The 12659-nt window shown below is 54.4% G+C and overlaps 2 protein-coding genes across 2 annotated transcripts in view; one reads left to right on the top strand and one right to left on the bottom strand.

Annotated features, from left to right (window-relative positions):
• LOC119098835 (peroxidasin homolog) overlaps positions 1-2436 on the bottom strand; it is a 44508-nt gene extending 42072 nt beyond the window's left edge. The window contains 1 exon segment of the mRNA XM_037221882.1: positions 2426-2436. Coding sequence (XP_037077777.1) covers positions 2426-2436 — 11 coding nt within the window.
• Positions 2437-4518: 2082 nt separating this feature from the next.
• LOC119098832 (uncharacterized) overlaps positions 4519-12659 on the top strand; it is a 64869-nt gene continuing 56728 nt past the window's right edge. The window contains exon 1 of the mRNA XM_037221881.1: positions 4519-4707. Within this exon, the coding sequence (XP_037077776.1) occupies positions 4519-4707 (189 nt within the window). The remainder of the gene's footprint in view (positions 4708-12659) is intronic.

Raw genomic sequence — 12659 nt, 5'->3', positions numbered from 1 at the left:
AGCTCATCGCGAGCGCCCGGCGCCGGCCGACCCCCGGCTGTGTGGTCTCCGGCTCGGTGGCATTCATTACCAATTGCTTTTCACAGATAGCGTGGCGGCGGGGCGCAGCGCCTTATTGATGGCCCGTAATTCGGCGCGCGCCGCCCGCCGCGTTACGCCACCTCGAGGCGCCGGCGGCGTCGCCGACCGCGCCGATCTCACGCGCGCGGCGACTGTAAATCCCCCGAGAACCCCGGCGCAAGCGGCACTCGGCGCCGAGACGTGCACTTCGTCAGGTATACTGCCGGTGTGTGGCCGAGCTCGCCTGCAAAGTAATGGCCATCGCCGAGCAACGGTAATTTTGGTGATAAAGCGCCGTCTTAGATCAGCGTTATTTGAGAACTCGCTGTCCTCGTTCGGCGCCATTTCTGTACAGCCAATTCAGGTTCGTATTTGTGAGAGAAGGGCGGTGGCAAATCGTCTCGATCTTATCTAACATCTACCTATTGAGCGCGTCGAGGTTCCTTGTTTATGGAAGGGCGGCCCGGTGTCGGACAATACAGCCGGTTGTTTATGCGCCGGGTCACGAGCCGCCATCTGCGGGGACGGCTGCCGAGGGTCGGAGGCGGGCGCGTGCGACGCCGGCCCGATCTCACAGCAGTCCGCTGGCCGCTCCCGACGGCGACCGTCCGCTGGCACGCGGCCGCGCCGCCGCGCCCGTGAGTGCTGCCGTCCAGTCCCGGACGCGCCCCGTCGCCACGTTCGCAGGTGTCGCCGGCGCCTCCGGCCATCCGCCATCGCGTCTCGATCCACACCTGGCCGTCTGCCGTCCAGCGCAGCCCAGCCGGCCGGCTGTCTCGTGGCGTCAGGCGTCCGACCCCGGCCGGCGCGTCCCCGTGTCGGCCAGCCGCCGCCGCTCGCCGCCTGACACGCAGACACGCATTCCGCTCCCGTAATGAGCCGGCGTGAATGCGCGCCGCGGCTCCGGGAGCGACGGCGCCGCGCCTCCCGCCAGGACGCCGCAGACGGACGACGGCGGCCCGGGCCAGCTGCGGGCACCCGCGGTCATGCGCGGTCCGTGCGGTGCCGAGCCACGCTGGGCGGAGGCCCCGGGGCGAGGCCGGGTCAGTGATGTGGCCAGGGGCGAGGCCGGGTCAGTGATGTGGCCCGAGGCGAGGTCGGGTCAGTGATGTGGCCAGGGGCGAGGCCGGGACAGTGATGTGGCCCGGGGCGAGGTCGGGTCAGTGATGTGGTCCGGGGCGGGGCCCGACCCGACCTGACCTGACCTGACCAGACCAGACCAGACCAGACCAGACCAGACCAGACCTGAACTGAACTGACCTGACCGCCGCCACAAGCGGCCGGGCCTGTCTCGGGACGCCAAAGCTCAGACGCTGCAATCAAATCGTATTCGGAGAACGTGGGAAAACGCCGCTGATTAATTCGGCGTTGATCAGGGGGGCCAGATATGCTAATAGACCCCTCCCATGTAATTCGCTGCTATCACACGGGCAGTGCAAAGTTATGAGATGGCGAAGCCGCTAGCTTTCATCGTCATGTCAGTACCTACCGTGCCGAGGCCGGCTGCTGCTGGAGCGTGTAGCTCGCTTGGGACGAGCCAGGGCTGCACTCGGGTCAAGCTCGGGCCGCACTCGGATCGTCGCTCAGCGTGCGACAGAGCGGGCCAGGCGTGTGAACTGACCCAGTTCGGCCAGCCTGTACGTCACAAGGAGACAGACAAAAGCGTGTACGCCGGAACCCTAGTGGCGAGCTCGCAGGAGCACAGCGGCTCGAGCACATTCCCGCTGGGGATCACACCCCGCTGGTCGCTGGCTCACACTCCTACTGAGGCTCACACCTCCGCTGGACGCTGGCTCACATCCCCGCTGGACACTGGCTCATAGCTCCGCTGGACACTGGCTCGCACCCCTTCTGAGTCTCACATTCCCGCTGGACGCTGGCTCACACCAACGCTGGGACTCACATCCCCGCTGGACGTTGGCTCACATCCCCGCTGGACGCTGGCTCACACCTCCGTTGGGGCTCACATCCCGCTGGACGCTGGCAAACAGTCACTAATGAGCGTCCCAGAAAACAGACATGTCAACACAGGGCTTGTCGGCATATAATGACAGGCAAACAGGGACAGTGCTACCGAGCAGCCACCGCCATTCTGACAGCGCGGTCGCCAGCCCAATTACCCCACTCATCTCGGCGCACAGATCTGTCCGCCAGCCGCCCGCAGCACAGCCGTCTAAACATTCCGATGTCCGTCTCAGAATGGCACAGCCGAGCCGGGTAAGAGCTTTACCCAGTTCATATTGAGGCTCTTGATGAGCCAGACGCCTGATTCGTGGTAGCTGCTATTCCAACGAGTTTCATTCTTCATAAACATAGCCGTGCCATGAACAGACCTTGTTCGTGGGAGCTACGACGCTTATCTCACCGGATGTTCATCGTGCGCGACAACACTACTAAAGAAGCCATGATGAGAATAAAACCATCGAAAATCTACCCTGTCGTCCTGAGCATTTAACAATGACGTCGCCTTACGTTTGGTTACCACATTTCTTCATGGACGCTGGAGATCTAAGCCAGTGAAATCGCCTGCATCTGAGCTCCCTCCTGACTCGATGCCGTCATCATCCCCTGAGTCCTGAGTGGCCAGCGCAGGCCGCTCGTTGCCGTCATCATCCCCTGAGTCCTGGGTGGCCAGCGCAGGCCGACCGACCGGAGGTGTGTCTCCGCTGGGCTTGGCTCGGCTCGGAGAGGTACCAATGCCCGTTCCAGAGAACCGGACTAGAACTGGTGACAGCTGAAGAGGGCTGTCGACGGGAGATCAAATCCCGCTTGTCGCCCGCTGGGAAACACGAGTCTCATTTAACGAAAGCTGCTGCTGCGAGCAGACTCGGTTCAGCCTCAGCTGGGAGCGGCCGCTATCTGGTAATCTCATGGGTCGGTCAGACGTTAGTTGTGACCCGCAGTCGGCCGCCCCATCACACAAGAGTGTGAAAAATGAGTGAAACGTGCGAGAGTCTGCATACCGCTCCTGGATCTCATTCTGTCGTTACGCACATTCATGCAAGCCTCGTGCACCAGAGCCGAACATCAGTAAGTACCAGACAGCGAAGCTCATATAACCGCGGCCTCCTGGTAGAGAGCGCATTGCCACTCTCGGTGTGACAGTGGACGCCAACGATGCCACCCTCAGAGGCCGGAGCTGCAGTGAGAGGCATGTGCGTGTGATGATGCGCATCTCCACGCTCAGGCAGTCACCATGCAGGACAGTGGACATTATGACACGTCAGAGGACAACCCTGCGGCGTTATTTGTGTCCTGATGCACCAGAAGACAACTCTGCGGCGTTATTTGTGTACTGATGCGTCAGAAGACAACCTGTGGCGTTACTGATGTCCTGACACGTCAGAAGACAACCCTGCGGTGCTATTGGTGTCCCGATGCGTCAGAAGACAACCCCGTGGCGTTATTGATATCCTGCTGCGTCAGGAGACAACCCTATGGCGTTATTGGTGTTCTGATGCGTCAGAAGACAACCCTGCAGCTTTATTTGTGTCCTGATGCGTCAGAAGACAACCTCGTGGCGTTATTGGTGTCCTGACACGTCAGAAGACAACCCTGCAGCATTATTTGTGTCCTGATGCGTCAGAAGACAACCCCGTGGCGTTATTGGTATCCTGATGCGTCAGGAGACAGCCTGTGGAGTCAGTGGTGTACGGATACGTCAGGAGACAATCTGTGGCGTCAGTGGGGTCCTGACGCGTCAGGAGACAACCCTGTTGCGTCATCGGCATCCTGCTACGTCAGAGTGCATCTTAATGCGTCATCAGTTGATGATGATCATGTTTGAGGGTTTTATGAGCGCATCGACTGACATTGAAGCAGTTTCGCACTCGATTACAGTACTTGCTGAGCGTCATGCTGCTAATACGGGGAGTAAATGGCAAGTGTAGTGCACAGAAATATCAGCACTTGATGCGGCTCTTGTTCAGTATGCTGTTTAACCAATAACTTCAGTGACCTGGGGCCACTGAAGAATTCCTGTCTCCCTGCAGACAGCTGTCGACAGCCGATTAAGAGATGACTTACAGCACGTATTGCGCCGCATCTTCTGCATAAGGGAAGTTCTCGAGAGTTGTTTTATCGAAACATGTGCGGGCTGTACGTATGGCCAATGTGTGGGTGTGTAAGTGTTGCCTTCCAGAAATGGTGACGCCCGGACGCCTTTGGTTGGTCTGATAGCTTTCAGCTTGTTTGAATGGTGCTCATTGCTCCACCTGACTTGCCATTTGCCTTTTGACTTGTCATTTGCCAACCATATGCTCACTCGCTTCTATGTACATGTCATTTGCGGGCATTCACAATGTACCGTCAGATGTAAAAAGCGTGGCATGCTTATCAGTCCGGTCTGCCGACTCGTTGCCCGCCAGTCACACGTGGCTGGGGTCCAAAGCAGCATCGTGCACTTAAAATTCTCGTTCAGCGCAGCAAGTTCTCTTACAATCGGTAAAACCCGGTATAATGGCAGACGTAAAGACGTTCTCCAAAGATATGACGGTGAGCGTGTGGGCGTTCTCCAAGGATATGATAGCGGACGTGTGGATGTTCTCCGAAGATATGATGGCGGACGTGCGGATGTTCTCCGAAGATAGAATGGCGGACGTGTGGGCGTTCTCTAAAGATCGCCGTCGGGCGTGCTGCCACGTCAGGGTACGCCCTGTGGCGTCACCAGACAGGCGCGCTCCTGGCGCAGGCGCCGGCTGAGTGCGTGATTCACCACACGAGACGGCGCCAGCCTGCCCACCGCCGTGAAGTCAGCCGTCTGATGCATTGTGCACGTCCTGTTGATCTGGAGCGGGCGACACGTGCCGAGCCAGTCCTGGCCGCCGACGGGCTCAGCTGGAGCCGTCCCCAGAGCGGCAGGACGCCAGATATGGCGGCGTCATGGCGGCGTGTCGCACCCAGCACGAAAGCGAGCACACCCCAACAAGGAGAGGCACACAGCGGTGCCACCAGCGTCCGGCAACCAGGTGCACACCGCTGCGCAGCCGGCAAAGGACCGCGTGTAACCCGTGGAGGTTCTCAGCACAAAGGACCGCGCGTAACCCGTGGAGGTTCTCAGCACAAAGGACCGCGTCCAACCCATGGAGGTTCTCGGCACAAAGGACCGCGTGCAACCCGTGGAGGTTCTCAGCACAAAGGACCGCGTGTAACCCGTGGAGATTCTCAGCACGAAGGACCGCGCGTAACCCGTGGAGGTTTTCAGCACGAAGGACCGCGTGTGACCCGTGGAGGTTCTCAGCACGAAGGACCGCGTGTAACCCGTGGAGGTTCTCAGCACAAAGGACCGCGTGTAACCCATGGAGGTTCTCAGCACAACTAGCTCGCTTTTCAACGAGGTTGCTGCTTTCATAACAAGACTTAGTGCTTATGGTCATGTGTTTCTGTCAGCCATAAATGTTTGTAGAATTTTCATCATGTACTTCATGATCTGCCAGCATGAGTTGTGTGAAGCAGCGTACATACATACGCCCCGCTGCATATTTCATTCCCTCAGCTGTGTAAACAGCAATGAATTAGGGCTACTGGTCTTCTGAAACAAAATATTGACGATGACATTGCAAACGTAGCCCGTAAACCATGGGCTCATTGACCATAACACCTAATCATTCAAGCGAGGATTTCAAAAATAGATGATTCCAGACCACAGCTACCAAGGGCGTAGACAGGTCACTAGTGCATCCTCATAAGGTGATGCACAAGGAAGAGGAATTGATTGAAGGAGTGACATAACCGTTCTGCGGTATCTGGAGATGACATCACCGAACCGTCGCGCCAGCGGTCGGCATATTCACAAACATATTCTCTTTGGACCGGAAAGGCCAGAGTTCGTGAGGCTGAAGACGTACAACGCAGCGCCGATTTCATCCAGGTCATATTGCAAGCCCCGCATCATAAGCGACAAGAACACACGAAGGCACGGAAGGCTGAGGGAGGCCATGCGTCACGTGGTGCTTCCCAGCCACGGCCAATCTCGCGGCAGCACTATTTGGCAGCGAAAATATCCATCCACCAGGTTGTTCAGCCAGCCTGCGGAGAACTAGCCGCCTCAAGCTCTGGCCTATACGCGCGCGCACGCGTTTGTGCAGCCACGTAAATACATCTTACAAATGCGGCGGGGTGGTTTTGATGTTTTGGGTTTATTATAATTTGAATTTGTGCGTGTCTGAAAAAGGTACACACGTGCAACTATACGTCGGTAGTCAGTACGGGCTAGATGGTTACTATGGTTCCTTGCTCATGCATGTTCCCTGCCTATGTATCCCAGTTGGGCCAAAATGCTTGCGCACATTTTGGGTGGAGTTCGAACGTGGGCAGGTAGATCAAGTAGATGGCAGATCATGTAACAACACGCCATAACCGTAGGCCATGCATTCATGTGAGTCAAGTGTATGCGAACGATTTGGGGCAGGCTTATATCCTAACAACGAGCGCCAAGGTGTGAATGTAGAAATGCTTGCGATGGGCAAATACCCTTCGGCAGTATACTCATATACCGCGCGGTATATGAAGGCAATAAGTAATGTGCTACATTATGTATAATATGACGCATAGCATAGAACCTTCCTTGGAAAATTTTGATGGCTCAAACACTTTTTGAGTAAAAACGAACAGCAGGTACACCGTCATCGCAATCTGTTTATTCACAGTTCAATCCTTTCTAGTTGACTTCAACGGTGAAGATTCCTTTCAACCATTGTCTGACGTTTGTGAAATATCGTCTGAAGTGAGGCTTCAGGAATTCGGACGCCTCGTCTGGGGCAGCGTGTTCGGCATGTGCAATGGGAAGATCGGGGCTCTAAGCGACTGCTTGGGAATTCAAACACTCACCTATTATGGCCTAAAATGACCATCTCACATTCGAGAGCAGCAGATATCTGAAATATCACGTCACATTCGTACCACAAATCACCCATAAAGCGTAGGCTTTTATTCCAATAATCTGAATTTTTGGTTAATTTCTACCAACTGCACGCTATAAATGAAACTGGTAGGGCGTCTCGTACTTGACGCCATGAGAAATGTATCACATTTCGGAGTCCGTCGCTTTGCATACAGCACTCAAGTGTATGCAACATTTCCAGCGTTCAATGGACACGCAATCGCAATCACACTCTTGTGACGGCTGGACGTCAAATACACTTTCACCCTGTCAAAGAACAGGCATTCCAGCCGAGGCGCCTGCCGCACCTGCGCCGGTAACGCACGCTTGTTTTCCTGCCCGCGCCGGCGATCCGACTTCGGCCGGAAACGGGCCAGGCGGGCTCGATCGCACCGAGAGAGGGCCGCTGAACGAATGCCCACAACAGCGATTTCTCCTTGCCTCGCAGAGCGCTGACTCGCGATTATTCATCGGGCAGCTATCAAGGCAATCAGCATGCGAGACGTCGGCCTCATCAGCATACAGCCACAACCGGCCTGGTCCGCCGGCGCACCGCCGGTTGCCACCCACGGCAGGTTGCGTTGGAAACACACACGCCCTCAAGCCAGGTGGCATTGTCGAGATACGGTAAGTGCTCGCGGCAGGGCCCCAGATAAGACAAGACTGCGTGGCGGCAGATATGCCGGATATCCGATATCCTGTCACACGGCTGCACACCAGTATGAGTCGCAGTCTGCGGGCCTTGTACGGCTCGGCAGCCGTCTAACCAGCTGACCCGAGGTCAGGATGCGGAGCTCCTCCGCCCAGCGTGCTGACCCGATGTCAGGGTGCGGGACCCCGCCCGCCCGGCGTGCTGACCCGATGTCAGGGTGTGAAACTCCGCCCGCCCAGCATACTGACCCGAGGTCAGGGTATGGGCCCCATCAGCCCAGTGTACGTACTGTGACGTCAACCCACTCCATCAAGATCGTCTTTCCATCAGCTATCTTTTATGCCGACGGATGAATCAGCCACCGCAGGCGTCAACGATAGAGACACCGTCGGATCGGCGTAGCGGGGGGCGGCGACACGTGGCCGGGGGACGGCGGCACGCGGCCGGGGGACGGCGACACACGGGCGAGGGGGGTGGGGTGGAGAAAACGGCCGCTGGTGACGCGCTAACCCGTGGCCTGACCATACTCCACGTCACGTTGCCAGTAAACACTGACCGAATCGGATGCAATTTCGGAAGAGGGTGAAAACGTTCGGAGACAAGCAAGCCCATTTCGATAAAAGTTCACAGCAAACCCAAGAGCGATAGGAAGGCGTTCATGTGCAAAAGCCTTTGTTTCAAAGGCATTACATTCACACTTGCACATCACGTTATGCGAAAAAGAACTTAGTGTCTAACTTAGTGTCTCGGCAGCGTTAACTTGATAACCATGTTCGAGTGCTAGGCTTGACTTGACGGCTGACGTTTATACAAATCACAGAGAGATTATCTGCATAGCGGCAAAGAGAAGGCATGAGTAGTGCTCTGTATTGACACGGCAGCGGCGGAGAGAAGGAATGAGTAGTGCTCTACAGTGGCAGGGCAACGGCGGATAGAAGGCATGAGTTGTGCTTTGTAGAGGCACGGCAACAGTGCAAAGGAGACATCAGTAGTGCTCTGTAGTGACACGGCAACGGTGAAAAAGCATGGATAGTGCTCTATAGTGACAAGACAGCGGTGAAAAGAAGACATCAGCCGTGCTCTGTGGTGCCACGGCAACATCATAATGTGTAGTGGTCAGCAAGTGTACATCGAATGTCGTACCTGGAAACATATGCGTCGGTTTTTAAGGTTTGAAATCAAGTGGAGCACAAGGGCCAGCGGATGCCTGATGGAATACCTCACACACCGGCGTGACAGGTGGCGCTGGCAGGCGGGGATGGTCGAGAGCCGGGACTGAATGAAAACAATGATTTGTCCACACCAACAGAATGTATGCGTGGACAGCCGAAAATGTTGCCAGGCACCGTACTACTAGAGCCCACCAAAGCAGCAGCTAATGCTAAATATCGCGATAATGTGTTGGGTCTAGTGCGAGACTTTAAGGACAGCCCGAAACGTCATTGGTCCTTTATTAAGTCCTTGAAGTCATCAGCGCACATATCTCCCGTTCTTGCGTGTGATGGTAATGTGCGCGACGGTGATGAGGAGCCTACCAACTGTCTGCATACGTGTTTTGCCCGTAAGTTCTGCGACGCTAGCGTTCGCATATTGCCTGACCCACACTTGGTCGATGCGCCTGGATTAGAATGGCTTACCGTACCACACGGCCGTATCGCCCTCCCGTTACCCGATCTCAGTGCACACCAGGCCTGCGGTCCCGACGGGCTCAGTGCCCGGATTTTCACGGAGCGTGCCGAGGAGCTAGCTCTCCTGTTAGAAATACTATGTAAGCTTTCTCTAAACTCTGGCGTCCTCCCTGCCATGCGGAAGCAGGCGAACGTGATACCGGTGCACAAGAGGAACCCCAAAAAGCTGCCTGAAAATTACAAGCCTGTGTCTTTGCCTCATATCTGCTAAAAAATATTGGATAAATTGTGAGGAAAATCTACCAAAGCGCTCCTGCATCACAAACCTTTTAAAGAGCATATCAATATGTCAATGCACTCAAACTAACGTAAATGCCGTATATCTTCGCAGCATCAGACGCCCAAAATGCAAGCGTATTGCATTGATGCGCGGCACGTTTTGAAGCCTAATGGTATCAGCGACATCGATTAGGTTAAATGCAAATCAAATGTCAATTTGAGAAAAAGCTCATCCTGAGAAAACAAACTGCTTTGCAGACAGTTCACTTAATCTAGATGGTTACACAATTCCAAGTTGTTTGCAATGACCGACCAAAGCCAAGGCACGTCAGAGCGCAGATCGGGTTTCCTTAAAATAAGCACGTCACAAGCACAGGGCCAAAGCTATTGTCTTCCATCGTTCCAGGGATACCGTAGCCTGCCACATAAACATATCCGTTTCAGATAAATGCGAACTTTTATTCGCGTCTGGCTGACTAAGTTCCGTCGCCCGCCAGCAGCGTTGAGTTGGCGCCGCGTCACGTGCGGACCCGTTTTTGTCTGGCCGTCGGGCGCCCGCAGAGTCGGCCCACCAGGACCGGCCGGCCGTCTCCGTCGTCCAGGCGGTGCGTGAGACGCTGCCCGGCCGCCGCCGCCCTCCGCCGGCGGCCGGGCCGCCGCCCACTGCCGGCGCTCTCGCGGGGCGGCTCTCTTGGCCGTGCGCACGCCTGCCCGCGGTCTGCTGTAAAGGACGCCGCGATCCCTGACAGGGCTTATTTGGAGTATTTGGAATGTACCAATCATCGTGGGCGACTGAGGTGTTATCATTATTAGCCATTCTAATTAATAGCGAATCGTCGGCGGCAGTGTTCAGAGCTGGGCGGATGTGTTGAAAGAGAGGGCGTGGCACGTCTCAAGGACGAGGACGCGTGCGGCATAATGGGAGAGGACAAGAAGATAAGGCACAGAGTTCGTTCCGGGAGTAGAAGACGGTAATTGTAACTCCCTACCGAGCTCGCTCCGTCACATTGAGCTCAGTTCAGTCCCATGAGTCACATCGACCGCCCCGAACCCACGCGTGCCGACGGCCGGCGAAGATATGTTGATGCTGGCGCTAGGACACATGAGTAACACGGAAAAGGGTATTTCGTTACGTGCTGTCACTATGGTCTAAAACAATGACCGGATGGGAAGTGATAGTTCGATACGTAGCAAAAGAATTTCGCCGATAGCGAAACATTTTCTTTACTTGTGCTGCATAATACGCGCACATGCGAAAGTGTTGAGAAACTGAAATGAATGAGTGCGGCCCACCAGTAGTTCTGCATTTGATAGCAATTGTACTTTCGATCTATTACAGCCCCTTGGATAGATGACTGGATACTGTACGCTTCTCGATTTTTTTCTTCTAATTCTTGGTCTATTCTTACGATACGGCAATCGGTTACTTGAAGCACAACTGGTTATGCATTTGTATGGCATGACTGACCATACAAATGTTCCTATTTCACCGAAACCTACATGTCTATTACGCGTAGACATGCTAATAATGCATGTAATTAAAAAAACGAGTTTCTCGCGTGGCGAATTAATTTTTCTGTAGGCGGCAATCAACACTGCTAATAAAGTATGCTGCAGTCAACGGAAGGCGGAGTCAAGTGTTTCAAACGATTCAAGCTCATCAGTACGGAGCACCAGTTATTACCTCCGTATCAGATCAGTGTTGATTTCCACAGTAATCAGAGTGGTGCAGAAGCTGCAGTTAGCAGCGATAGTCGCCGCCTTCCATGGTCCCACTGATATCCCCTGGAGCCTGCAACGGAGCTTATCGGAACATTGGTTTTGCATGCCTCTTTTTGTACATCATCGTGGGCTTTGCCCCATGGCCTGGGGTTGCTCTGGAACTGATCACACAGCGCTGCTTTGTTCCCTTCTAATTCAATGACGCAACGTCTCTCCTCAAATAGGGTCTCGCAAGACGTGTACGATTATTTTAACGTTTACGAAAAAAACACACAGAGCTAATGTTTTGGGTTTGAAAGCTGTTACTGGTGCGTCCGTGGGTTGAACGGGTCCTATTGTTAACTCACCGCGAAATTTGTAACTTGCCCTCAGACCGGCCCAACCCGGTTTGTAACGCTTTTGATCTTGGTAGATCTTTGCTATCACAGGCCGCACCGCCCAGAAATTTTCAACAACCTGTGGGACGATACTTTACATCATGAGCCGTGATGATTTCAAATGGTTAAATGCAGGCTATTTGACAAGGCGGCGTATTTCGGCAACTTTGCAAAATCCCCGCTACCTCACCTCCCCATTCCATTCATATGGGAAGCACACAATTCTTAGCTCGGAAGGAAGTCGAACACCCCGGGTAGGAAACAAGTCCGGATCTCGGCGACCAGTTATTGCGTCAAGACGAGCTTGGCTAGTGTTGAAAAAAGAAGAAAACGGGCAATCGCGTCGACAAAAGACCAATTCTTGTGCAGACCGTCATGTGCAACCGTGCACGAACCACGTATCTGCCCCCTTTCGGGAGTTGGCAGCCATAGCAGGCGGAGACAAGAAATCAGCCCTGTGACGTAGGTGCTCGTGCCGTCAACAAACACCACGCGATCTAAACACTGTCCGAACCAAAGGCGCGTCAGAAATACAGTGGGATGCCACCAGTCACCTTACTGGGAACCGGGCCCCAATACAACACGCCGTGGCCTAAAACGAGACGAATCGCACCTCGGAAAGGCACGTGGTCCAATTAATTGCGACCAGTGCCTGCTCAAAAAGATAGGCATTTTTTCCAATGCTCTTGCCAGTCACCAAATACGTTCATTCCTTCAATATTTATTTGCCTCACCTCTTAAAATTGCCGATCTTTGACAGACGCAACGCCAGGCAATATTTCAGCGAAGCATACCGCGGACGCTAAACATCAATGCGCCTCCGAGTACCAAACTCATGAAGTGGTATATTACATTGCATTGATAACTCCCATCAAGAGGATTCCTTAAGGCGACAGTCACCATTCCCTTATGTTTAGATAGCATTTGCTTTTGCACGGCGATAATTACATCTGTTATCACCCACCGTTCCCAGCCCAGACGATGCACATTACTGAGTACTAATATGCCTTCTGTTGCCTATTAATAACACTATTACTTGGCACGTGTTAGTGTAACGGCAG

This window comes from Pollicipes pollicipes, unplaced genomic scaffold, assembly GCF_011947565.3.
Source record: "Pollicipes pollicipes isolate AB1234 unplaced genomic scaffold, Ppol_2.1 Scaffold_4740;HRSCAF=5597_pilon_pilon_pilon, whole genome shotgun sequence".
Classification (NCBI taxonomy): domain Eukaryota; kingdom Metazoa; phylum Arthropoda; class Thecostraca; order Pollicipedomorpha; family Pollicipedidae; genus Pollicipes; species Pollicipes pollicipes.
Note: the sequence above shows the minus strand (reverse complement) of the source record. Positions and strands in the feature narration are given on the sequence as shown.